The sequence below is a fragment of the Protopterus annectens genome, chromosome 1.part1 (assembly GCF_019279795.1).
Source record: "Protopterus annectens isolate FY-2018-M chromosome 1.part1, PAN1.0, whole genome shotgun sequence".
Lineage (NCBI taxonomy): Eukaryota > Metazoa > Chordata > Ceratodontiformes > Protopteridae > Protopterus > Protopterus annectens.
Window position 1 is genome coordinate 357,863,535 of NC_056726.1, and position 26,054 is coordinate 357,889,588.

The window sequence follows — 26,054 nt, forward strand, 5'->3', positions numbered from 1 at the left end:
GATATGATGCTATGCTACCTTGCTCTTTATAAGTATGTTAAATCTTTCTGTCACAAGTACAGTGAGTCACAGTTACCTTAATGAAATGTATTCAAAAATTAAAGTTAAATGAAGGATCAAGTATGGAACTACAAGTGGACAGGTTCCTAGATTAGTACTAGGCTAACTGCCGTGGGGGCCATTTTAAGCCTAGCCAATTACACCATGTGAGAATCAAACCCTACACCTTGTGTTTGTAAGGTAAACACCTTAACAATTATGCCAACCTCCCAGTAATTCCAGTATATCAAAATAACCATCAACTGTCAAACTGTGTAAATGACAGCAAATACATTTACTTTAATTATTTATCCTTTGTTAATCAGGTTAGTCCCTCTAGTCTAATAGCCTCTCTTCAGAGAAGACTTGAGGTAGTATTCATACTGCTAGGGAAATTTGGCCAGGGCATCAGGAAACTTCCCCCTACTCTTTTCGATCGATAGTTGCTGTGGGATCTTTTACAGCATCTGAGCTACCACAAATTCAAGCAGATGGGACCTCAGTTTAACATATCATCCAAAGGATGACACACTCAGGAGTCTGGCACCACCCCACTTATGATACACTGCAGTGTCAGCAATGAATCTATAGAACCCACAGCCTTCTGCAGAAAATGCTTGAGTGCTACCAGTTGTACCACTGACAATGTAAATGAGCACAAAGTCACAAACTAGGGGCACTGAAGCAAGAATAATGCCTCGTTAGTGTGACAGTAGCACAAATGTCATGACTGGAAGCAGGAAAGTAAACACACTTTTTAAGGGATGGAGCACAGAAAGACCAGGGAGAAGGTGCAGTTATTCGGGCAGGGTTTGTAGTCATTCAAACAATGGAAGGGATAGGATGTAAACAAGAGAATCTATAAGTAAACATGTAAGACAGGATGCAGAGGAGTTTCAACTGAGACTAGAAAAGACAAAGAATCCTTCATCAAAGGGAGGAAAATGTTAAGAAAGTGATAGATGTTACTCTATGAATGGCAGAGAAAGGGGGCACTGTTGGTAGGAGGGCTGAATGTGAAGTGGCATGTCTATAATGCAGCTGCATTACTGAGATCTGTCTTGATGCACAAGAGGTGACATGCAGCCCGAATGCACCAACATCTTCCGGACAACTCACTGAGCAGATGACAGCTCTTAGCTCTGAGCTATAAAGACTCAGAAGGAACGACTGAGCAGATCAATGATTTGAAGTGGCGTTCTATAAGTTACAGAAACTATTCATTTTAGAAAATACTGCTGCTGATGCGTTTTTCTGGAATTTCTAATTACCAAATATATACAACTAATAGCAACTTCAGCCAAATCCAATAATTTCACCAAAATACATTCTCTGCTTGACCTACTCCCCACAAATTTTTAAAAATGTAATGCTAGCAGAATTGCCTGAGTAACAAATATCTTATTAGTGTTTTCGTTTCATTCAAAACCAAAAAGCTAGGGAATCTGACTTTCTAGCTTAAATTCACGACCTAAACTGGTCCAGCATATATTAAGAAATTAACCCTACAAATGTCTTTAAACAGTTAAACTCCCTCCCTATTCAGTAAGTGAGAAAATATTCTTCTCACCACTGAAACAATTAGGGGAAGAAGCTGCCCACTGATGAATTTGAACTTGTTTAAAGCAAAGGAATAAGGCATGGAATAACAGTATATATTGTTCCCACAAACTTCATTTATTTCTATGAAATTTCCTCCTTCCCTTTTCTAAAAATTCCACATTTAGTTCTTTTATCTCCTTTACAAAATTCAAAACTTTCACTATGGGTTGGTATACATTTTGATTTCCATTTTGTAAAAATTGCTCTTTTATCAGCCAATAGCATTAAACTTAGATGCCTTGCTATGTATAGGCAAGTCAGATCATGTACCCCAGGTCAGAAAAATAATTTTTTAAGTTATTATAATTCATTCCCCAACATTTATGTCAAAGCATTCCATAGGGAATTTGAAAATCTGCCAGCTCATTATATTCTCTAAAACCATGTTCCCAATTACCTCCCTTTTCCATTTCCCCATCCCATTTCCTACGTCTGCTCTCTACCTGAGGAACAATTCTCTGAAGTCTATTTACAGTATAAAATACTTATGAAAACATTTTAATCTGTAAATTTTGAACCTTCTGAACTTTACACTGTATCTGGGAGCCCTATATATTTCTTCTCATCGCTCCTTTGTAAACTGCTTATTTTTCCCAATCTTTTTTTAACAGCAACTAATTCTTGCAGTTGCCATGCACTATTTTATAAGGTCTACTAATTATCCTGTTTTTAACAGCATCTTTTGTTTTACACTACACTAAAAAACTCTACAAGGGTTGGTCTTTCACTTAGCACTCCCATTTCAATTTCTCGTTGCTTAAACTCATCAATTCCTTTCAGATAAGGCAATCTCAGAGTTGTAATCCAAACTCATGTTCAGCTTCATGCCCCTCAATTATCTTTTCCTCCAGACTAACTTTGCAGAAAAGATCTAAAATGGTGCAGGTGGACATTGGCTTTATAAAAGGCATATCATGACACCCTGTAAGAAGAAGCGTGAAGAGCTCTGGAAGTTGGGCCTGATGTCAGGCTTTCTACAGTGGAAGTTCATTAGACTGCTGCAAGTGTGATCGATATGAAGATGACCGCACCTTAGTGATATCATAATGACTAAAAAAAAAAACTTTAGTTCAGCAAATGGCAAATGAGGGAAGACAAAAAAAAAAAAAGGGATGACTGGAGGACAACTTACTAGTATTCAGTGAAGCATTTCAGAGGCTAATGTATGGTATAGATGCAAAAAGGATATCTGACCACTGTGAAGGTTATATATCTAGGAGAGAGGTGGAGATACAGCAGTGCAGGAAAATTATGAAATACTACAAGAAAAGCACAGAGTCAGTGCTATTCTCCAACTCTAAAACTGACTACATCAGAAGTATGTAGATCGATCACTCCAGGCTGAAAGCTGGAATAATGAAAGATACTTTATCGACAGTTCTGGAGAACATTTTGATTACAGTGAGTAAACCTTGGTTGGCAGACCATATGTTGCTAGCAGAAAGGTATGCATTAATCAGATTTTCGAAGTCTGGAAAATATTTTTATGAATTAATTTATAAGGGAGTAAGACCTAAAAAAATAGACCTTAGAATTTAAGGTAGGTCAAGCAAGTACACAAAGAGCTGTGCAGTGGTGGAAGCCTGTAGACAGACCTAATGAAAAGTGAGATGTTTTACTGTAACTACAACTTAGATCACCCATGGCAACTGTGTTGTTGTTGTCAAGTCAATGTCAACGGAAGGCAACCCTACAGACAGTTGTCCTACACTGTGTTCTGTCATAAGTCAGATGACAAATCACTGATACAATGGTATCCGCTGCTGTAGTTTTTATATTAACCCATCACACTGCAGGGTGTCCTCATTTATACTAAACTTCGACCATGGTAAGCATTACATCTTTTTCTAAAGATCTTTCTCTTTGTATGATAAGCATTAAATATGAGAACTGAAAATCCATCATCTGAGCTTTCAGAGAATACATGCATTTTTTTCTTCCAGTACAGATTATTTTTTGGACAATCTGTGGTACAAGTAGTAGTATTCGCCATACCATAATTCAGAGATGTTAATTTTCTTCGTGTCTTCGCTATTCACTGTTCAACTTTAACAGCTTTTTGATGTTATTGATAATACCACTGCCTGGACAAGATGAAACAAGATAAAAAATATCCGCATTTGAGGATCGAACTAAATCCTTAATGGCCATTCTGCCAACAGCAATTCACTGTCAGATTTTTTGACATGTCATTTCATTACTGATTACTGATCTAAGTGGAAGATGTGTACTATTTCTACTATTGTCAAACAAGAATACATTTATTCATTTTTACTAGTCTGGATATTTGTCTTCTTTGTGTTATGGTGCAGGCCCATTTTGAGAATAGATTGCTTAATTTTTTTAATAATTTATCACCTCCCCCACCTTGCATGTTCCCTGCCCAACAGCTGCCCTATCTACACTGAATCAATCCAGTTGTTCTGCAGATGTGGGAGCTGGGCATCACTGGGCTAAGGGAGCTGGGTATCGCTGACCTAAGCGAGAGCCCTGTAACCGATTTGTTCCTGCTAGCCCATCAGTTCCCATGTTGGGTGGTAGGAAGTGGTCCAGTTGCAAGTTCTGTGGAGTGGTCTACCATAACTTCCCCTAGACTGCTCAATGACTCATAATAGCTACTTGGTCAGAGAGAGGAGTTGTACATGCTCCCACATACATCCTGTTTCTCAGCTCAGCAGGGAAGGCTCCTGCCTGATACAGCATGAGCAAACACAGCCTCTGCAGTCAGAAAATACATCCAGCCATTGTTAGGTGTCACCAATGTCACAAGCCTAGCAGCCCCCTTCCCTCCCAGTATGAATGAGCTGGTGTTGGCTGCTCAAATTCATGCTTCCATGCGTAGTCCCACAGACACCTGTGTTGCTTAATGAACATGGGTCACCTGAGCCACAGTCAGGACTTCATCTCTTCATGCCACAAGACAGGTAAACTAGGTTGTTTAATATAATAACTATGCTGCTTAATCTTGATAAGCAGATATTTCAGGCCATCTTCATTTTCAGCCAGCAGTACTGTATTGTGAACACAGCAAAGGTTATTCATAATAATTCTTTCAACTTTCATGTTTGTACAGGGAAGTCTATAGGCAAGTACTAAGTTAGTTGCCTTTATCTGACATTTTCTGTCTACACATTTTATGTCTAGACAATTTCCCTTTCAAAAGCGAGAATCAAACCATGTACCTTGTGTCTGCGAGGCAAACACCATAGCTATTACACCACTCCCAACCCCACAGGTTAACTATGCCATACAGCAAAATTTCGGTAGTAGTAGGGATCTGGCCTTTGCCTCTTAATTAAAGGATGCAGACACAGACATGGATTACATTCAGTACAGTGCTTCAGCTTTTTGTTGACTGCTGTAAGGTCCTTATATTCTTTACAGTTGAATTCTCGGACTATGATCATGCCTACAGTTTTTTTTTTGTTGCTGACCTATTTAGTTTTTACCCAAAGTAGAAATTATTCTAGTAATACAGAGTTTCTTAAGCTCTTTGGAGTTTACACAGAAGAATATTACCTTAGTCTTCCATTCACTTAAAAGCAGCTTGCTTTAAAGGAGCCCATTGTTGAGAGAATTTGAAGATAAAGCAGCAAAGAAACTGTCTGGCCTGAAGAATTAAGTAAAATGTAACATCTGCATACTGTAATAATAGAATATCCCTAGTGACAATATGCATACTGTTTGTGATAAGCAGTAGCCCAGGGATGGATCCCTGAGGAACACCTTGATATGATATATACCTGGAAGAGAAGACTGTCAGGCTATTACCCGAGATCTGAATGTCAAGTATTTGTCAGACCATTTTAAGATGTGTGGCTAAAGCCCTCAAAACAGATTCTTTGAAGAAGTAAACAAAGATCCCCCAAGTCAAATATCTTACAAAAGTGTACTTAGATGACAGCAGTTAACAGGTCCTTTAGAACTAGAAGAATATGCTCCTGTGACAGAAACACACCGATTCACAACTGTCCCTAGATCTTTAATTATGGTAACATTTTTATGATGTGAACATTTATTTGTAAGCATAATTTATGTCCCTCTTGCAACATCTCATGATACTGCATTTACTGACATTAAAGGTAGTCATTACTACTGCACTAAGTACATAAAATTTGTAGATCGGCTTACAGAATTTTGGCATCTTTTACTGAGGTAGTCACATTACCAAATTTGCAAGTCATCAGCACATCTGATTATCAATAACTCATTTCTTATAGACTACCAAGGGACAAAACATGGACCACTTGCTGAGACAGACACAAAGCCCCTTCTCATGCTGAACTGTTGTGCTTTTAGGTTCACAGGTGAATACTAGGCTAACTGCTCTGAATGGCCATTTTAAGCCTACCTGTGTTATCCCATTAGGTGATCAAATTACTCTTACAGTGCTTTTTACTCCTATACTTCCCATTTGTGACTGAAAATCTCTGGGGTCATACCACTGATTACTGAAAGAGGTCTTTGCTTGCAGGGTGGGGCAGTTAGGAGATGCTTCTGTCCATTAGTAGCACAGGGGCAGTCCTGGGGCAAATGTCCTTATTCTCATCCATTGCTCTAAGTTCTGTTTGAATACAGAAAGGGATGAACTTTGTTTTACATGGATTGGAAGTCTGTTCCAGAGTACTGGCATCCTCTGGGATAAATATCTGTCCCTCGAAACCATTTTGTTTATGTTGCAGAAGACACTGAGGTCTCTGGATTGGGTATTTCTGATAACACCTGACTTGCAGACGTGCAGCAGGTCCATTAGAACTGGGTCACAGAATGCCTTACAGGTCAGGCACATATCACCTCGTAACAGTCTACAAGAGACAGAGTATAGCTATACAGCTTTGGGGCAGTCCATGTAGGTCATGTGATTTAGTCCCCGGAGTCTGTGGGCAAACTAGGTGTTGTACATGTCTGGACAGGTACATATCAAAGGGACAATACTCAGTTTAATGAGGGATGAATTTATCAGCCAACAGGTTTGCTGTATCTTTATCTTTAGTGTAGGTTGCATCATTCACAATCAGCTCAGTACACTGCTGTGTAGCACTTTTGAGACTGAGTGGCTGAAAAAGGCTTTGTGGTTGCCCTTGGCCAGGTTGGACATTTTTGCCATAAATTTAGCCGTGATGGTTTTAATTAGACTCCTAGTTTGCTTATTTAATCTAACCATGAGGTTTCTAACATGCTGTGTGTTGTACTTCTTATTTCTGGCTACAGTTTCCTTACTTTTTTTTATAAAGCTTGTTATTATTGTGGTTCTTCCAGGAAGGTTTGTTTCAGGGTTCTCCATGTGCTTATTTCTAGTGGATGTAGCTGTTCTATGCAACTATTTACATGCCAACATAAGTTAGCAATGTACATTTCAGCAAATGCAGTAGGGTTTTCTGGGTTTTGGGGAGGGGGGGGTTGTACCTTGCCAGGGTATCTCTTAGAAGTAGGCAGTTTGCCTTAGAGAAATTTCTAAAAGTTCCACAGACAGCAGAGATCTTGTATTTTAGTTTTATTTCAAAGCAGACTAACCTGTGGTCGGACCTCAAAAGTGAGGATGGTATACAAGGGATGGAGCACAATCCCCATATCTGTGTGGACAAGGTCAAGGATGTTATTTCCCCAAGTGGGTACTCTGCCTAGTTGGTCAAAGCACTCATGTTAAAGTTCAGAAATCTCTAGGTTTCAAACTAGTAAATTAGTGGTGGTATATGTTTCCCAATCTAAAGCTGGGTAGTTGAAGTTTGTTCAGGAAGATGGTACTAGGATTAACTCCGACTGACTGAAGTACACAAGGTAAGTCTTATGATGCTCAGTTGCCCAAGTGATATTTTACTCAATGAATTACATATGGTTTCACATTTGATGCTTTTAATTTGTCAATTATTCCCTTATGTGGAACAGTGTTAAAAACTTTAGCAGGGACAAGCTAAACACATATAAACTGTTTGCCTTTCACAATACAGTTCTAAATCTAGTATTAGAATGTTTCCTGTGTCACTGCAGATAAGCTTTTTTTTTGATTTCTCCAAGTCTTTTGGGTTTCTAATACCATGATGGGAATGGACCCCATTCCTAAGTCAGAGTACAATTAAAGTTCATGAAATTAGTATTATTTCACTCTTTGATGTTAGCCAAAAGTGCTCTTCGCAGTACCCGCAATGTGCCCAGCAATGACTCCTTCTGCAATTCATACGGTGTTACATGAATTGGGAACATATCTAAATATGATTGTAAATTCTTTTTTATAAGACCAGTTGCTCCTACTACTACTGGAACTGTCTGGGTATCTTTCTTCCACATGGATCTCATTTCTGCCTGCAGATCAAAGTATTTCATGACTTTGTGTCTCTGTATACAAGACACTATAGTCACTAGGTGTGGCAATTTCAATGATCAATGCTACTTTTGTCTTCTTTTCTTGGATCACTATGTCCGGTTTTCTAGCATCTATCTTTTGGACTGTTGGTATTGGGTGATCCCATGTGATGTAAACCATCATTTTCTATGATTCTCTGTGGCTCATGTTTCCAGTGTTTTTCAGCCACTTCGATACCATAATGTTTGCACAATCTCCAGTGTAACAATCTCGCCACATTATTATGCCTTTCAGTATACAGTCCCTCTGCCATTGGAGCATCGCAACCAGCAATAAGATGTATAACTGTTTCCAACTCGGTTCAACAAAACCTACATATGTCTGTTTCTCCCACATGTTCAATGGACTTGGTAAACCAGCGTGTATGCAGCCCACTATCTTGGGCTGCCAATATTAACCTTTCATTTCTTGATGTAAATTCACTTCTCCTTAACCATTCCTGCGTTCATTCTTGAGCAAGATAAGGGCCTTCCAGAAGTTTTTTATACTTGCAACTACATTTATGTTTTTTCCACATTTCTTGCATTCTCATCTGATCCTTCACCTTATATTCTGTCTTTTCTTTTTTAGCACATTCAGTTGCTGCCTGTTTTTATCCACTTCTGGTCTGATTTCCATTCCTGCTTGACGTCGATATGCTTCTGCTAAATTAAACAGAGATGTCATCTTAGATTTAGTCTCCTCATATTTCAAAACTTTCACCACATTTGGATCTTGTGAGGTCAATAGATATGTGTGGAGTCCCATGACTGCAGATCTATACATGTAATCAATTTCAAGGAGGTCCAGCCCTCCTTCAGAACGGGGGATATATAATCTTGGTATACACTGATTTTTATGAATCATTTGGTGAGCATGAAGCATTCTTCTTGTTTTGATATCCAATCAAACACTTTTTGGGGCCAGTCAATCACTCCAAAACTATAAGTTAGGACAGGAAGAGCAAATTGATTTATAGCTTGGATCTTGTTCCTAGGTGTCAATGCTGTTTTCAGGATTAATTTAAGTCTTATAAAGTACTCCTTACTAAGCCTTATTCGCATTTGTTCATATTTTATTGCTGATCCTTCATCAATTCCCAAGTATTTATACACCCCCTCTTGCTCAAGTTCTTCTATATCACATTCTTGTGCCAAACTGTTTTCCTGGTGCTGCAATTTTCCTTTTTTAAAGGTTGCTTTTGCACATTTACCAAGACCAAATGACATTCCAATATCATCTAAAAAAATTTTTGACCACCTGCAGCTGTGCTTTCAGTTCCTCATCTGATGAGCTACATAATTTTAAATCATCAACAAAGAGAAGATGAGAAGTCATTAGACTTTGTTGGTTACTAGAAGCCAAATTGTAGCCATGGCCTAGGCTGTTAAGTAAGCAGCTTAATGGGTTAATGGCAAGGCAGAATAACAAGGGTGACAGAGAGTCGCCCTGGAATATCCCCCTTTGAATTTTTATCCCTGGGATAATAATCTGTCCTTTATCATGGCTTAACTGCAAAGTGGTCTGCCACTGTTTCATGGTTACTGTAATGTAATCAATCAGTGTAGGGTGTATCTTATACATTTTAAGCACTCTTTTATCCATGAATGTGGGATACTATCAAATGCTTTTTTGTAGTCAATCCATGCCATACTTAGGTTCTTCCCCTTCTTACAATTCTCCACTATAACTTTGTTTAACAACAAATGGTCCTTTGTTCCATATGACTTTCTTTTATTGCCCTTTTGTTCTACTGCCATAATTGAGTTTTCTTCTAAATGACTATAAACTCTGTCAGCGTCAATTCCCGTGTATAGTTTGTATGTTATCGGAAGACAAGTTATTGATCTATAATTTTTAGGGTAGCTTGCAGGTTCACTCTTAAGTAAGAGCATTGTTTTTCCTGTTGTTAACCAGTGCGGTGTGTGTTCGGGGTGCATATATAAATAGTTCGTACTCATGGCTAAATCATCATGCAAATAAGTTAATACTTTAAGCCAAAAGTTAGGTACTGCATCTGGGCCTGGGCTTTTCCAGTTAGAGGCTTTTCTCAACTTTATTTCAAACTCTCTAGTTATAATTTCATCCCATTTCATATCCTGTACCTTTGAACTTCTTATTCTCTCTTTTACTTCTATCCATTTAGCATCTTTGTTATGTTCCACAGGATCTTCATAGATACTTCTCCAAAATGTATCTACTTCCACTTTTTTTGGCAGTCTATCTGTTCCTTTTACCCTATTTCCCAGTTCTCTATAAAACATTTTTGGGTCATCAATAATTTGTTTATTTTGTGTTTTTCCCTTATATTTATCTTCATATCTTCTGAGTCTTTCCGCCTGTTTTGAAATTTTTAGTTTATCTCCAATAGTGCATAATAGATCCTGGTCTGTTCTAATACCACGCATTGCTTTTATCACATCTATCTTTCTTAATATTTTCATTGATCTGTTTTATCTTCTATAATTTTCTAACAATGATACTTCTTGTCTTAGCTGATTTACAGTTTTCTCTATTCCATATTTCCATGATGGTTTTCGCTGTTGCCCCCTCTTTTCCCTCACTACCCTATGTTCCTGTGGTAGAACTTTATCAGTTATTAATTTAGCAGCACAGTAATATATTCTGTTTACTTCTGTTATATCACATGGGTCTCTATGGACAGTGGTAATTACTACGTTCATTTATTTTATCAAGCTTCTGACTTTTGGGGTTTTATTAACCTTCTGCAGTCTATTTCTCTCATTGATCTTGATATATCTGTCTTTGTCTATTAAATCAAGCAACTCTTCTCTTAACTCCTTTTCTTCCATACTGAGGGCACATCCCTTGTTTTCCATTTCCTGTGGACATTCTACAGAAAGTTCTATAGCACCTCCCTGTGGCACCTTCTCTTCAATTTCATCCTGTGTCTTCTGTTGTTCTGTCATATGGGAACTCACTGGCCTATCACTCCTCAACATTGACTGCATCAGAGTTTCCACAGTTTCCTGTTTCTTTCCTTGCTGTCTAGCTGCAAATGAATGTTTATACTGGTTTCTTGTGGAAGGCTCCAAAATATCTTGATATAGCACCTGACCAGTTACTTCCTGTTCCACTGGTTTCCCCTTAATTTGGCTATCCATTGCTCTATCCTGTTGTGGTGCTTTCTACTTTTGATTTTCTACACTGAATCCTTCTCTTTGCAGCTGCTCCATAACCTCAATTTCTATTTCTTGGACTTCTCCATTACTAATCTCTTTTTCTACTTTTCCTCCTAGTCTTCTTATTTTTTCTACTGTAAAGTTTTCCATATCCAGATTCCTTTGCCTATATTTTTCTTCAAATATCTTTGGTGCTTCTATTTTTGTATTAATTAATTTTGCTTTCTCCTTTGCATAAATGTTTGTTTGGCTTTTCGGCTTTTCCTGGTTGGGGGTCGCCACAGCGGAACCGGTCCACTAATGATTGGCAGTAGATTTTTTTTATGATGCCAAGTTGTCAGCCCGATGCCCAACTTTCAAAGAGGGCACACTCATTCACTCATGTCTTTCGAACGCCACTCGACCATGGGGAGGACATGCAGACTCCACACAGAAGGCACTCCAGCCGAGAATCGAACAGGAAAGCCTCTTGCTGTGAGGCAACAATGCTACCGCTGCGCCACCGCGGCTTTGTTCTCCTTTGCGTAAATATTACACCATATTAATTCTCTTTTCCTTTCCCCTGTCCATATTTCTTCTTCACATGTCTCCTGGTCTTCTTGCTTTTTCTTATTCTGGGGACATACTCCAGCATACTGTGATGTAGTCTGTCTTAGACCATCTACATTAAATCCTTCACTTTGCAGGCACTCCACAACTTCAGCTTCTATTTCTTTAACCTTTACTTTACTAATAGTCTTTTCTACATTATGTTTTTGTGTCATTAATCTTTTTATTGTGAAATTTTCCATATCTGGATGCCTTTGCCTGTATTTCTCTTCGAATACTTTTGAGACTGCCCTCTCTATATTAGTTAACTTAGCTTTCTCCTTTGCATAAATATTGCACCATGTCAAATCTCTCTTTCTTTCCCATGTCCATATCTCTTTTTTAGCTTTTTCAAATATCTCTAAGTTTTGTTGTTTATATTTTTCCACTTCCTCAAAGGCTTCTTTTTCCAAAGAGATCAAAGTTTCTTGATCTATATACTGTTTTTCAAAAATCTGTTGTATTAATGAACGCAAATTTTTATCTGAAGCTTCTGACAGTTTTTCCTGCAAAAGTATTTTGCTTTCCTCTAATTTCTCTCTTAATCGTTTTGTATATCTTGTATCCAGAAATTCTGGGCTTCCTGCATAATAACAACAATACATAATTTCTTTCTTATCCTCAATAGTCCACTGTATCATCTTTATGGCTCTTTTTTGGCCAATCAATTTTTACCCTTTTTGTGGACTGCTGCTTCCTTCTACAACAGGGGTGCCATACTCCTCCTGAGCCTGGCCTGGCCCCATTGTAGGAATATTTCTGCATTTTGAGGATTCTACACTGTCATTTTTTCCAGTCCTGGTACCAGTGCACCTACCAGGATTGGGCACTTTTTTATCCTGGGTCTTGTGCCCCCAGTTATCTTTTTTCATTTTTGATTTACTTCTGTCCATGATATATGCTATATAAATACAGTCTATATATCAGTATCGCCTTGGTGAGATTTTGTGAAGGTATTCACCAAGACTTGAGAAAGAATTTAATTTCAGCACTACTACGCTCCTTTGCTTGCTGACTTTTCATCTCTCCATTAGGACCCCATTACGACTCTCCTCATGGTTTTCTAAACAATACTGGCTAAACTGGTGGGTCTAACACTGCTGATGAGAAGCCTGCCTTTATGAACTGGAATCACTACAGCTTGTCTCTATAGATAAGGAAATGTCAATATTTTAACTTTTAACTTGAATAACAGGGGGAAAGTTAGACTTTCTAAGATTATGTGAAGAAAACCATCAGGCATATTGTCTGGTCCCATAAAGTTTGCATTTCTAATTTTAACTGTTACAGCAGCCATCATACCTGTAGTTATTTAAAGGATGTCACTTTTTGTCTCTATATCACTAACATTTTTCTACAAGCACATTCATTCTTGTCCTGTTGCTGAGTGAGCACATCACTGCTGCAAAGCATGAGATAACCACCTCTGTGACGGATAATGGGTAGAACCTTGCATCTGTGCCTGGCTTTCCAAAAAATAATACTTCCTTTAGACAGGCTTTCATTTTTATGAGGAACAGTTAGTTTGGGTGTTGAGAAGCTGCCCCTACTCCAAGAAGCACTTGGCAGTTTTTGTGAAAAAAAAAGCTCTCAAGCCAATCACTTGGATTCCATTAAGGTACCCTGCAGGCATCACTACTCTGCTTCTTTTGCCTCCAAGCAGTAAAATGTCCTCTACAGCTTGTCCTCAGAGTGGGCAAACCAACTCACTAAGCATCCCAGCGTTGACTCCTCTAAGATTTCTGCTTTCCAGCACAAGTTTCAGAGACAACAGCTGTCTGCTGCTAGTGGAGATAGGAGTCCAGAGCTTTAGATGGGTGTAAAATGAGTGTCTTGTCCTGTTGTGACAGCTCCAACAGTCGGCTACTCATTTCATTCATCTATCCTGTTCTCATTCTCACGTAGTAATGAAAGCTGCGGATAAACCTGCAAGCCTCACAGTCTGAACTAAAGAAGGATCTTAAAGATATGTCTACAGCCTCCAAAGTGTGACAATGCATCTCCACTCTAACTCTGTGTGGACTCTTATATAATGCTGTGCAGACTCTGGCAGATGTCCGATAGGAATGACTTCACTGAAATAAAGAACTTACCATAGAAGGAAGCCAGGATCAACAAACCCTGGATGCATGTTCCCCGAGGGAGGTACTCTTTGGTCAGTCAACAACGAACCTGGCTGATGACCTTAGATTTTGGAAACATACCCTTCTCCTCTGTGAAGGATCTTTATGACCCACCTCTAAGCCTGGCCTGACTCAAAGCAGAAGAGGCCTGTATGCCATGTGAGGAAAGCCCTCAAGCATCAAGGATGCTATTCAGTGCTTTTTATATAGATTCAATAATGGCACAACAGGTAGGTACAACACAATGTATTCAGGTGACAGTTACATAAATGATGTAGGATTACATTTGTCCTGTGGATATAAATTATGTTCACAGTGGATGAAGAAAGTTGAAATATAACAGCCCGATATGATTAAGACTGACAAAAGAGCACCTGATAGACATATACAAAGCTCTGTTAAGAGTCAAGCTGCCTTTTATAATAACAATAGAAACAGTTTACAGGTTCATAGGTTGGTGCTAGGCTATTGGCCCTAGGGCCTATACAAGCCTAGCCATAACAATTCCCGGGCTATTTCTTACCACACTATTTATTTCCCTGGACCCCTGTCTTGCAGGGCAACTGATGTGATCCGTGAGGTGAATTTCCTTTCTCCCATCCAATCATCAAGGTTCTTTTTGAAGAGGGCCAAAGAGGCGCTCTGCTTGACATGTATGGGCAGTCTATTCCAGAGTCTGGGGAGTCTCTGGGTCAGGAAAGTACAGTTTTGTACCTACCATAAATGTAGATGTTCGAGTACTTATGCTGCTGCAGTCATCACACTAGGGTTATCCTGCCGTCAGGTGGTCCCGCAGTCGGCCAGAATTCCAAAGCCTTGGACCGGCGTCAGTTGTCATCGCTTCTTCCCTGACGTCAGTGCGGCAGGGGTATAAAAGAGGCAGCCAACGCCATTTTCTTCAGTTTTTCTTGCCCCAGATGTCAGGTGCCCCAATCTAATAAGGCAAAATAAGTGGCTTGCAAACCATACCTTAGAGAAAAAACAATAGTGGTAGTTGTAAGCAAATACACCATATAGACATGCATCCAAAAGGTTGATGTACCTGTAGATAAAAAAAACCCCTGTTAGGAAGTGGGGCTGGAGGGAGGGTAACCTGGACTGCAGCAGCATAAGTACTCGAACATCTACATTTATGGTAGGTACAAAACTGTACTATGTTCATCGTGCTATGCTGCTGCAGTCATCACACTTGGGTTGAGTCCCAAAGCTATGGTTGGGTGGTAGGAACTATACTGGGTTAGGCGCAGCTAAGATACCCTGCAGAACTGCAGTGGCAAAGCCAGCCCTGGTTTTTGAGTATAGTGGAAGGTGGTAATGTTTGGTGAAGGTGTGCACTGAACTCCAGGTGGCTGCCTCCAGAATGTCCTTTGTTGGGACTCCTCGGAGGAAGGCTGCTGAGGTTGCTGTAGCCCTGGTAGAATGAGACCTAATATTAACAGGCACTGGTTTCCCATGGTGAGAGTAGCAGAGGCGGATACAATGTGCTATCCATTTGGAGATGGTCTGTTTGGAAATAGGCTTTCCCTCTGAACCTGCTGCATATGATACAAATAGTTGTTCAGATTTTCTGAAGGCCTTTGTCCTGTCCAAATAGTAATGCAACTGTCTGTGAATGTCCAAAGAGTGAAGGAGTTTTTCCCCTTTATTCTGAGGGTTTGGATAAAAGGTGGGCAAGTGTATGGTCTGATTGAGAGCCACACTGGAAACTACCTTTGGCAGGAAGGAAGGGTTGGTTCGTAAAGACACTCTGTCCTGATGGAAAATGAGGAAAGGTTCCACTGCCATAAGCGCCCGTAGTTCTGAGACCCTGCGTGCTGAGGTGATAGCCAGCAGCAGAGCTGTTTTCCATGAAAAGTATTGTAGATCCGCTGAAAAGGCTGGTTCGAAAGCAGGTAGTGTGAGTTTTTCTAGCACAAAATTTAGATCCCAAGATGGAGTTGGTGGTTTTCTGAGGGGGTCTTATGTTTTTTGCCCCTCTGAGAAACTGCCTTAGTAAAGGGTGAGAGAAAATGGAAGGATCCGTATCATATTGAGCTGAAATTGCTGAAGCATGGATCTTTACAGATGAGAAAGAGTCCTTTGTGTAGCATCTCAGATAAATATTGGAGTATTTGTGGAATGTTTGGGGTGCCAGGATCTAGACCTCTGGCCTGGTTCCATGCACAAAATCGTTTCCATTTGTCTGAGTAAGTTTTTCTGGTACTGGGCCTCCTGGCCGCCAGGTTGACATTCAGGACGTCCTTTGAGAGGAGTGTTGATTGATAATTTAAGGTATCTTCCATGCAGCTAGGTTTAAGGTCCTGAGTTGACTGTGAAGGATCTGAGAGTTTTGTTGAGTTAAGAGCTTGGGGAATTGAGGTAAGATCCATGGAGGACTGTGAGTCAGATTTCGTAGTAGTGGGTACCAGTGTTGACGTGGCCAGTCCGGAGCAATGAGGATCATATGTGGTCTGTCTGATTTGACTTTCAGTAGTACCTTGGCTAGTAGAGGCAGAGGAGGAAAGGCGTAGACTGACAATGCTGCCCAACTGAATGATAGGGCATCCACTTTCCAGGCCAGGGGATGATAAGTCCTTGTGCAAAATTTTTGTAGCTGGCAATTGTTGGTTGAGGCAAACAGATCTATGTCTGGTGGTCCCCATCTTTGAATTATCATTGCAAATACTTGTGGGTGTAGTCTCCACTCGTGGGGATCTGTTAAATTTCTGCTTAATTCGTCTGCCAATATGTTTTCCTTTCCTGGCAGGAATTGTGCTTGCAATTGTACTTGGTAAGTTAATGCTGTGTTCCACAAGGCCATTACCTGCCTGCATAATGGGTAGGAGAGCGTTCCTCCCTGTTTGTTTATGTACCACATTACTGTGGTGTTGTCTGTCCTTATTAGAAGTTGCCCTAGATGCAAGAGGTCCTTGAAGGCTGTTAGTGCATTTTGTACGGCTAGCATCTCCTTTTGATTGATGTGCAGATGCCTTAGGTTTGTAGGCCATTTGCCCTGTATGCATTGTCCTGCCATATGCACACCCCAGGCGTAGTCTGATGAATCTGTTGTCAAGGTTTGCTTTGCTGGAGGTAAAACAAAGGGGAGACCCTTGTTTGCTTGGCATGCTTGAGCCCACCATAGGAACTCTTTTTGATGGCAGGGAATGAGAGGTATACTTGCTTCTAGGCTGTGTCTGTGCTGGGACCATACACTTTTTAGGTACCATTGTACTTTTCTCATATGCAGCTTTGCATATGCAATTAGTTGAATGCAGGATACCATGTACCCCAATGCCTGCAGGAATTTCCTTGCAGTGTGCCAGGTAAAGGTTGCCATCTTTTTGAAGTATTGAACCAGTTGTTTTTGCTTGTCTGGCGTGAGGTAAGCCATCTGGGCCATTGTATTCAAGCTGGCACCCAGGAAAATTATTTCTTGTGAGGGTATTAGTTTTGACTTCTTTTTGTTTACTGTGTACCCCAGGCAACTTAGCAATCTTGTTACAAACGCCAGATGCTGTAGTAGGATGTCTTTGCTGTCCCCTTGGATCAGGCAGTCGTCCAGATATGGATAAATTTGTATCCCTCATTGTCTGCAATGTGCAATTACTGATGCCAGGCATTTCGTGAATACTCTGGGCGCAGCAGATAAGCCAAAGGGCAATGCAGAGAATTGATAATGCGTTGAACCTGCCAAAAATCTGAGGTATCTTCTGCAATCTTGTCTGATAGGGACATGCAGGTATGCCTCTTGGAGGTCCAACGTTACCAGCCAAGACTCCTTGCCCAGCATGGGAAGAAGCTGCTGTAGTATGAGCATTTTGAATTTGGGTATCTCCAGGTAAGTGTTTAGAACTGAAAGGTCTAAGATGGGTCTCCAGGCTTTGTCCTTTCTTGGTACTAGAAATAGTCTTGAGTAAAAACCTTGTCCTTGCTCTGTGGTAGGTACCTTTTGAATTGCTTTCATGTCCATGAGAGCTGTAACTTGTCTTTGTGCCTCTGTCCATTGGTTTATTGGCAGATTTGGCATGCCTCTCATCCGTGGTAAAGTGTGAAAGTGAAATCTGTAGCCTCGGGTAATAATATCCAGAACCCATTTGTCCTTTGTTATAATGTGCCAGTTTTGTGTAAAAATAGCCAGTTTTCCTCCTAGAGGTGCTGCCTGGGCAATTTTCCTTGGCAGGCGAAGAGGAAAGTCTTTGAGTTTGCTTCCTGAAGGGTTGAGATCTGTCGTCTCCCCCTCTTTGAATTGTTGCTTGCCACTGTCTAGGCCTGAAGGTACTCTGTGCCTGGCCTCTGCCCCTAGGGTGTCTGTACCTGCCCCTTTGGGGTCTGTCTGAAGCAGGAAAGGACCAGTTCTTTGATGGCCAGTTTCTGCTGAAGCGAAGAGGTTGTACCGGTAAAAAATCTTTAACTGTTTGCATTGATTTTGCCTTTTCTTCCATTTTCTTTAAAACCTCCTCTGCTTTGACACCAAATAACGCATCCTTTTGCAGTGGAGCATCCAGTAGCTTTGCTTTGACATGTTCTGATAAAGTTTGCTCTTTTAGCCAAGCATGTCTACGTATCACAGACCCTGTAACAGCTGCTCTACATGAGGCCTCCAAAGAATCAAAACCACATTGTAGGGTATGTTTTCCCACCTGTTCTGCTGCATGCAACAAATCTTGTATTTCTTTGTAATCTGGCTGACCTGTTTGAGGGATCATTTTCTGTTTTAACAGAGTAAGCAGGTACTGCTGGTATTTAATCATGTGGAATTGACAGTTTAATGCCCTCATGGCCAAAGTGGCAGAAGTGTACACCTTTTTCCCCCATCTTTCTAATGCCCTGGAGTCTCTTTCAGCAGGTAGTGGATTCTTAGCTGTAGAGGCCTTAACCCCTTTGGGACCCTGGGAAATGGTTTCTGGGTCTGCTGGAGGGCTTTTATACAAAAACTTGTGAGAGTCAGGAACTCGATAGTATCTGTCTGGCTTAGCTGGTGCTGGTGGTAAGGAACCTGGATTTAGACTAGATTCATTATAAACATCATCCAGAATGTCTAAAACTGGAGGGATAGCTAGGGGTCTATGTTGAGGAAGAAGAAGAAACTCACGGAGTCTTTTCTTGGAATCAGAATAATCTTGGCCTTCCCAGTGGAAATGCTCTCTCATGGTGTGCAGGGTTTCCCCAAAAGAAAAGTCCTCAGGAGGAGAAACAGAGGGGATAGACTCTTCAGCATCTGAGTCTTCGTAGGAAGGGTAGGGGTAATCCTGTTCCTCAGAGTCTGCTGAGGAAATGGATTCCTGGTCAGAAGGAGGGAATTCTTCCTCCAGTCTAGGCCTTTTGTCAGGAGGGGGTTGTGAACCTCTGATACGGGTGATCAGGTCCTCCGCCATTTTGAGCATCTGTTTTTTAGGCATAGGGGCCTTCGTGGTAGTCTGTGGACCCGTTTTTTTAACCTTAGTCATCGCTTTAAGCTTCGCGTAGGACTTTACAGAGAGGGTCGTCGGTTTAAATACACATTCGGAAGCCAAAGGCCTGTCCCTAGTATCCAGCTCGCCGGCCGGGCTGGCGTCCGCGTGCTGAGGATGATCGGGCTCCAGAGGCCCGGTAGTCTCTGTCTGAGAGGTAGTCGTAAATTCTAAATCTGCAGTAGTCAGGGGCTGCGTAGGCGCCTCACCGAGTACCAGGGATCCGGCGGCAGGCCTAAATGAGACCTCGGTATCTGGTCTAGGCCTAGGCTGCCTGTCTTTGTCCTTGCATTTTTTGAACATAGCTGAAGTCGGCTGCTCCGACGACATAATATAATTGAATCTTCTACCAAAATAATGTTGGGCGGTATCAGCCCGACGCTTGATAGTGCGTTTACTGAACCTAGCGCAAAACCGACAACCAAAGATGTCGTGGTCTGGGCCTAGGCAAGGAATACAATAGGAATGAAAATCCTTATGAGGTATTTGCTTCCCACAAGAAATACAATTATTAACTTTGTCTGACATCGGTCTGAGGCAAGAAAAGTTTCCCCAACGGGGTACTTAGCTTTATAGAAGACTTCGGCTGAAATTCTGTTTGGAAATCTCAGGAGCTGGCCGACCGGCACTTGCGAACTGCTTCTGCTTCAGGCACCGCGCGGCAAGAAAGACTGAATAAAATGGTGTCGGCTGCCTCTTTTATACCCCTGCCGCACTGACGTCAGGGAAGAAGCGAAGACAACCGACGCCGGACCAAGGCTTTGGAATTCTGGCCGACTGCGGGACCGCCTGACGGCAGGATAACCCTAGTGTGATGACTGCAGCAGCATAGCACAATGAACATCCTATCCCTCCAGCATGTTTTGTTTATTGTGATGACAAGGTTTAGATCCCTGGAGCATGTGGCTCTGAGGGACTGGGATTTCTTTAAGTGCAGCATGTCCAACAGCTCTGGGTCTGTCATGGCCTTATATGTTAAGCAGAGACCGCTTCTGAGTAGACGATATGTGACAGAGTATAGCTGGAGTTTTTTAAGACGGTCAGCATAGGGCATCTGCTTTAGGCCTGTGAGCAGATGTCTTGAGAGGTATATACCAAATGGGGAGTTGTATTCTATAATGGGTCTAAAGAGGGATGAGTACAGTGGAACAACAACCTCCTTTTTTCTGGATGAAAAGGCCTTGGTGATGACGTGCGTCACATAAAAGAATTTCCTGACTGTTGTGGCAATGTGGTTATCGAAAGTGAGACCACTGTCCACCTGTGTCCCTAAGTCTCTTATCACACTTTCGGTGTTTAGGGTACTGCCACTTATGTGGTGATTCCTGGATACATGTTTTTTCCCAAAGGGGATAACTATACATTTCTTGGCATTGAGCTTGAGCCCATGGTTCTGGTACTAAGCATCTGTTTCTGTAAGGCCCTTTTGTAGAGTATCCACATCATTTGGGGATTCAATAATAGCTCCCAGTTTACAGTCATCTGCGAACTTTGTTAGCCAGAGTCCCTTAGTGTTGGCCTGTACGTCAGAGAAGTAGATGCAAAACAAGTGAGGTCCCAGGACTGAGCCCTGAGGTACTCCACTTGTCACTTGTCTGGAGATGGATTTGGAGTCAGCTACTTTTAGAGTTTGGGTTCTGTCAGTAAGCAAGGATTAATGCCCAGCTTAGTAAGTTTATCTAGGATTCCAGAGTGGGGGTGGTGTCAAAGGCCTTGGCGAAGTCCAGTTAGGCTGTGTGGACCGCCTTTACCCTCGTCCACAGCTCTGGAGACTGATCTGAAGAAGTCAATCAGGTTCAGGAGACAAGATCGGCCCTTCATGAACCCAAACTGGGTGGGGTCCAGTGTTTGAAGGTTGCCAATGTCTTTGTTTATAAATTCCATGATAATACATTCCATGGCCTTGCAGATCAGCTCGTCAGACTGATGGTGCAGTAGTTCCCGGGATCCAAGGTGGATCCCCCCCTTGTGGAGTGGGATAACTGTGCTGTGCGCCACTAAGTGGGCACGAAGCCTGAGGTGAGGGTATGGTTAAACATGACACTTAGGTGAGGTGCCAGTTCATTTTGTAGTTCATGTAGTACACAGCCCGGGATGTCATCTGGTCCCATGGATGCTGTATTCTTAGCTTTGCAGAGTGCGTTTTTTACCTGTATGGCCGTTATTACCGGAATTGGCAATCTTCTGGTATTGAGATGGGCCGATGATTTTAAATTAAAATACTGAAAAGTGCAGTAAAGAGAGATTCCTGTGATGCAGCCATACTGTACAATCATTGACCTAAAGTTATAAAAGCCACATTTACACTGTTTGGTAGCACAGACATCAAACCTCTTACAACATTCAAAGCAAATGACTATATTAGTTAGTGACACAGAGATGATACTTACCAAAAGGGTTACGTTCTCAGTCTGAGTGGGGGAAGTCAGTTTTCTGCATTCACCCAAAACCATAGATGCAACAAATATGGTAATAGTGGTTACCATGGAAACAAGAAGGCTCTCTAACACTCTGCATGAAGAAAAAAGGAAAACAAAGAAATGGGAAACATTTCTTGTATATTTCTAATCGTCTCTTTTACAACAGGTCAACATGTGGTCATTCCAGTTTCAGATCATACATAGCTTTAAGGCAAAATAATAAGGAAAGGGCTACACACTGATCTTTTAAAAGTGTTCACTCTGGTTATACTTGCCCACAGCTAAACGTAGTTAGTGGTTTCTGAGGTGTCAGACAACCAGTCACATGTAAAAAATAAAATAAAATACTACTGCATTTAAAAACATAACACCAGATTTTCAAGGAGAACTCTTATGTTACAGTGAATGAGAACACCTTTATGCACCTTATGTTTTCATTTCTAGCCAGACATGTTATCAACTGTTCCTCTGTCCCTTTTATTTCTAGTCAAACATGTTACATGGGGTTGGTGTAATGGTAAAGGTGTTTCCCTCAAAGATACAAAGTACAGGGTTTGGTTCTTACCTCTGGTTATAGGCTAGGCTTGTAGTAGCCTGTACACTGACAGCCTAGTAATTCCTTATTAAACCATGAATCAGCTGCACCTCTTGTCACTATAAGAGCATTCAGTCTAGTGCAAACATTTCTTCATACCTTGGTTGGTATACAAGACCCTTATATGAAGTAAATTCTTCTTGGAGCTTTTTTAAGTTAGTCTAGCCCCACATGTCCTTCACAGGGACTAGTGAGTGCAGTAGCCTAATATTTTACAACTAAATGAAAATGACTAACCCTGTTATAGCTTATTAAGAAAAACAAAAACTACATACAATTACTGGGAAGATCAGGATAACAACATGGTAACAGTAACCCGTCCTCAAATACAGTACAGTTGTGTAAAATCTTCCCATAATTCACTGCTGCAGTACTGTTCACAGAAGAGAATTTCCTGCCAAGGATAGCTCAGTATCAGGGCAGTATACCAAAACCTTTAGATCTTATAAGCACTGTACATAAACGCATGCTCCCTGCGTAGGACATAGAGCATAAAGGTGATGTATGGACGCAAGTACTCAGAACTAAACTGCCCCAGGAGGAACAAAACACACCCAAGGACAAAGGAGAACATGCATATCCAGAAGAAGAACATTCAGAAGGAAAAGGAAGCAACAGCCCCTTGGCAAGAAGGGTAACAAAACACAGGGGGAAGAACTATAAGAGTGGGGAACGAGGGACCAAATACTGCAACACTGAAGAGAAGGGCATCTACTGTTATGGTTAGATTTTACACAACTGTACTATGTCCTTCCATATCACTGCTGCAGTATTCTTTACATAAGGGAGAGGGCAACCACCATAGTAGAATGTGCTTTTACAGATGAAAAAAGACATTTGCTATGAAAACAATAATGAAAATAAATGGCCTTAGAGATCCAAAAGGAGATGGATGGCTTGGAAATAGACAAACTCAAAGTCCTGGGATGAAAAGAAACAAAAAGTTGCTCAGACTTGCAGAATACCTTTTGTCTAATCCAAATAATACCTGAGCTGTCTATGCAGGACCAAGGTGTGAAGAACCTTCTCACTGGCAGACTGCAGAGAAGGAAAAAAGGAAGCAAGTTGAATAGACTGATTAAAGGAGAACTCATTAACCACCTTGGGTATTTAAGGGGAATGGCTATAAGAGCCCAAAGTTCAGATATTCTCTTGTTGGAAGTAGCAGCCAACAGAAGAACAGTCTTACAAGTGCTATGTTGCAAGGAAGTTGATCTAGCAGGTTCAAAAGGAGCCCGGGTCAATTTTTAAAGTACAAAATTGAGGTCTCAAGAAGGTGGGATAGGCTTTCTTGGGGGCCTGATATAAAAGACACCTTTAAGAAATTGGCTGACCTCAAATAGAGAGGTCAAGGGGGGCGGGGGGGGTTCAAGGGCAGACAAGCAGACATTGCTGACAGATGAGCATTAGCTGAAGAATATGCCAAGCTGGGTCTCCTACCATTTACCAAAATTACACTTACCCGAAATCCAAATAACCGAGACGACTCCACCGAAACCTTATTACATCGAAGCAATGAACTGGCGATAATTTTAACAGGGAAACTAACCACTTGGCCACCAGGGTGAACTTTGCCCTTTTCCACAGTATAGTGCAATCTCAGAGTTGGTATATATAGTTGGGGGGGCAAAGCCCCCCATTAGAATGGCTTTCATTTTGTTTTGTTTTTTTCTTTTGTGTCCTGGTGGCCAAGTGGTTAGTTTTCCTGTTAAAATTATCGGCAGTTTGTTGCTTCGATGTAATAAGGTTTCAGTGGAGTCGTCTCGATTATTTGGATTTCAGGTAAGTGTAATTTCAGTTAATGGTAGTAGTCCACCAAGCCAGCATGGAACAGATTACACAAATAAGAGAGAACCAAGGGAACCACCACTGAAAAATGATCCTGGTGGCTAGACAGGCACTAAACAGAAAACCTCTTCTATTCAGATATGTAGGACTTTCTGGTAGTGGGTTTCCTGGCATCCTGCTGAACCAGAATCATGTCCTTAGAAAAGAAGTGCCTAAAGGGAATCAAAACCCTATAACCCACTGTGTCATTTGAAGAGTGGACAGGTGAGGATGGACTACAGATTCCCGTCTTGTGTAAAAAGATCCACCTGATGAGGTGATTGCCTCTAGCCAGATGAAAAAGAAGGGGGAACTAGTGCTGTTTAGGGCAAAAGGGAGTCACTAACAAGATATTGAGAGGATCCTGCTTGAGCTTGTGCACAACTCTTGGCAGCAGAGGAAGGGGAGGAATGGGATACAAAAATATTCCCTTCCAAGGAAATGACATTCACTTTCCAAGTCAGACGACTTGGTACTCTTGAACAGAATAGAGGCAGTTGTCTGTTTAGAGAGAAGGCAAAAAGATCTACCAAAGGAATACCCCCACAGATGGACTTTGTCCAGAAACATCTCTGTGAAGCATCCACTCGTGAACCTGTACTCTGGCCCTGCTGAGAGAATCTGCCACTAGATTGTGCTTAGAAGGAATGTAAACTGCCTCAAGAGTCACTTGATAACTGACAGGCAGATCCCAGGCCTGAACAGCTAGTCTGCAAATGAGATAAGACCTCATACCCTTCCTTTTTGTTGACATACCACATCACAGTGGTATTATCAGTGAAGATTTTGAGGGGGTATGGGAGAAAAAAAAGGAATGAAACGCCAAGTCTTCTTGACCTTCTTCTTAGAAGATGTCTGTCCCTCGGGACAGAAGGATTCTGCCATAACCTCCTGAGCCAACAATTTAAGACGTTGGTTCTCGAGGTATACTGAAAGAGAAGACAAGTGACTACACTGGGTCTTAGGGTCTTTATGGCAAATCTGCCTCCCACCCTGACATTTTCCCTTCTTAGATGACATGAACAAGTAAACAACCAAATGGAAAAAACAAAGCAGCAACACCAACGGAGCACTTATCTGAAAATGGCTTGGTAACAAGGACAGCAAAAGGATGTAGAGACCGACGTTTAATAACAGCATTTAGACTGGTGGCAAAAAAGTTCTGAGTACTTGCATCTGTACATTATGTTTATGCCCTACGTCCTATGTGGGGAGCATACGTGTGTTGCATGATGCCTACAGGATCTAAAAGCTTTGGTATACTGGCCAGATGTTGGATTATCCTTAGCAGGAGATTCCCTTCTGTGATGAATACTGCAACAGGGGTATAGAAGGACATCTAGTGTTACAAGAAGTATTCTCATAAAACCGTGCAATCTTCTACAGGAAAACTAATTTTTAACAGTAAATCATACCATCTGGGTAGCCTTCCAAGCAGTGTAATACTCAAGGGAGGTGGACAATTGAGGTGGAAGACATTCTGCAGCACAGCTATGCCAAAACCTGTCCTACCTTGGTCAGTGTAACAAATGTATAGGGTTCTGAGAAGCTGATGTCAGCATACTTGTGTTACCTTCTAAAATGTCTTGTGTAGAAACAAGCCCAAACTACGGTGGTGATGTAGCTGTTGTCCTGGTGGAATAAGCTCTTACTGTTCTTTGACAAGTTTTAATGAATTTGTAGCAAAAGGGAATATGTCAAACCAAACACTTAGGCCTTTTCTTCCCTTTTTGACAGATAAAAAAAGAACTGGTCAGTGTTTCTGAAACAAGCAGTCCTACCTGCATTGTCAGCAAAATGGACAGATTGCGAGTCCCAGCAGAAGCAACTTTTAGCTTGAAAATCCAATTTTGTTTAAATAACACCTTGTCATTCTGTAAATCCTTTTATTAGAAACAAAAGCAACCAGATAAAAAGTATCTTCTGTGAAAGATGTGTTAAAATCTGC

The 26,054-nt window shown here is 41.2% G+C and overlaps 1 protein-coding gene across 1 annotated transcript in view; it reads right to left on the minus strand.

Annotated features, from left to right (window-relative positions):
* Positions 1-26,054, minus strand: part of CLCN6 (chloride voltage-gated channel 6) — a 1,280,196-nt gene that overhangs the window by 746,435 nt on the left and 507,707 nt on the right. Inside the window, exon 13 of the mRNA XM_044075232.1 lies at positions 21,655-21,775. Within this exon, the coding sequence (XP_043931167.1) occupies positions 21,655-21,775 (121 nt within the window). The remainder of the gene's footprint in view (positions 1-21,654; positions 21,776-26,054) is intronic.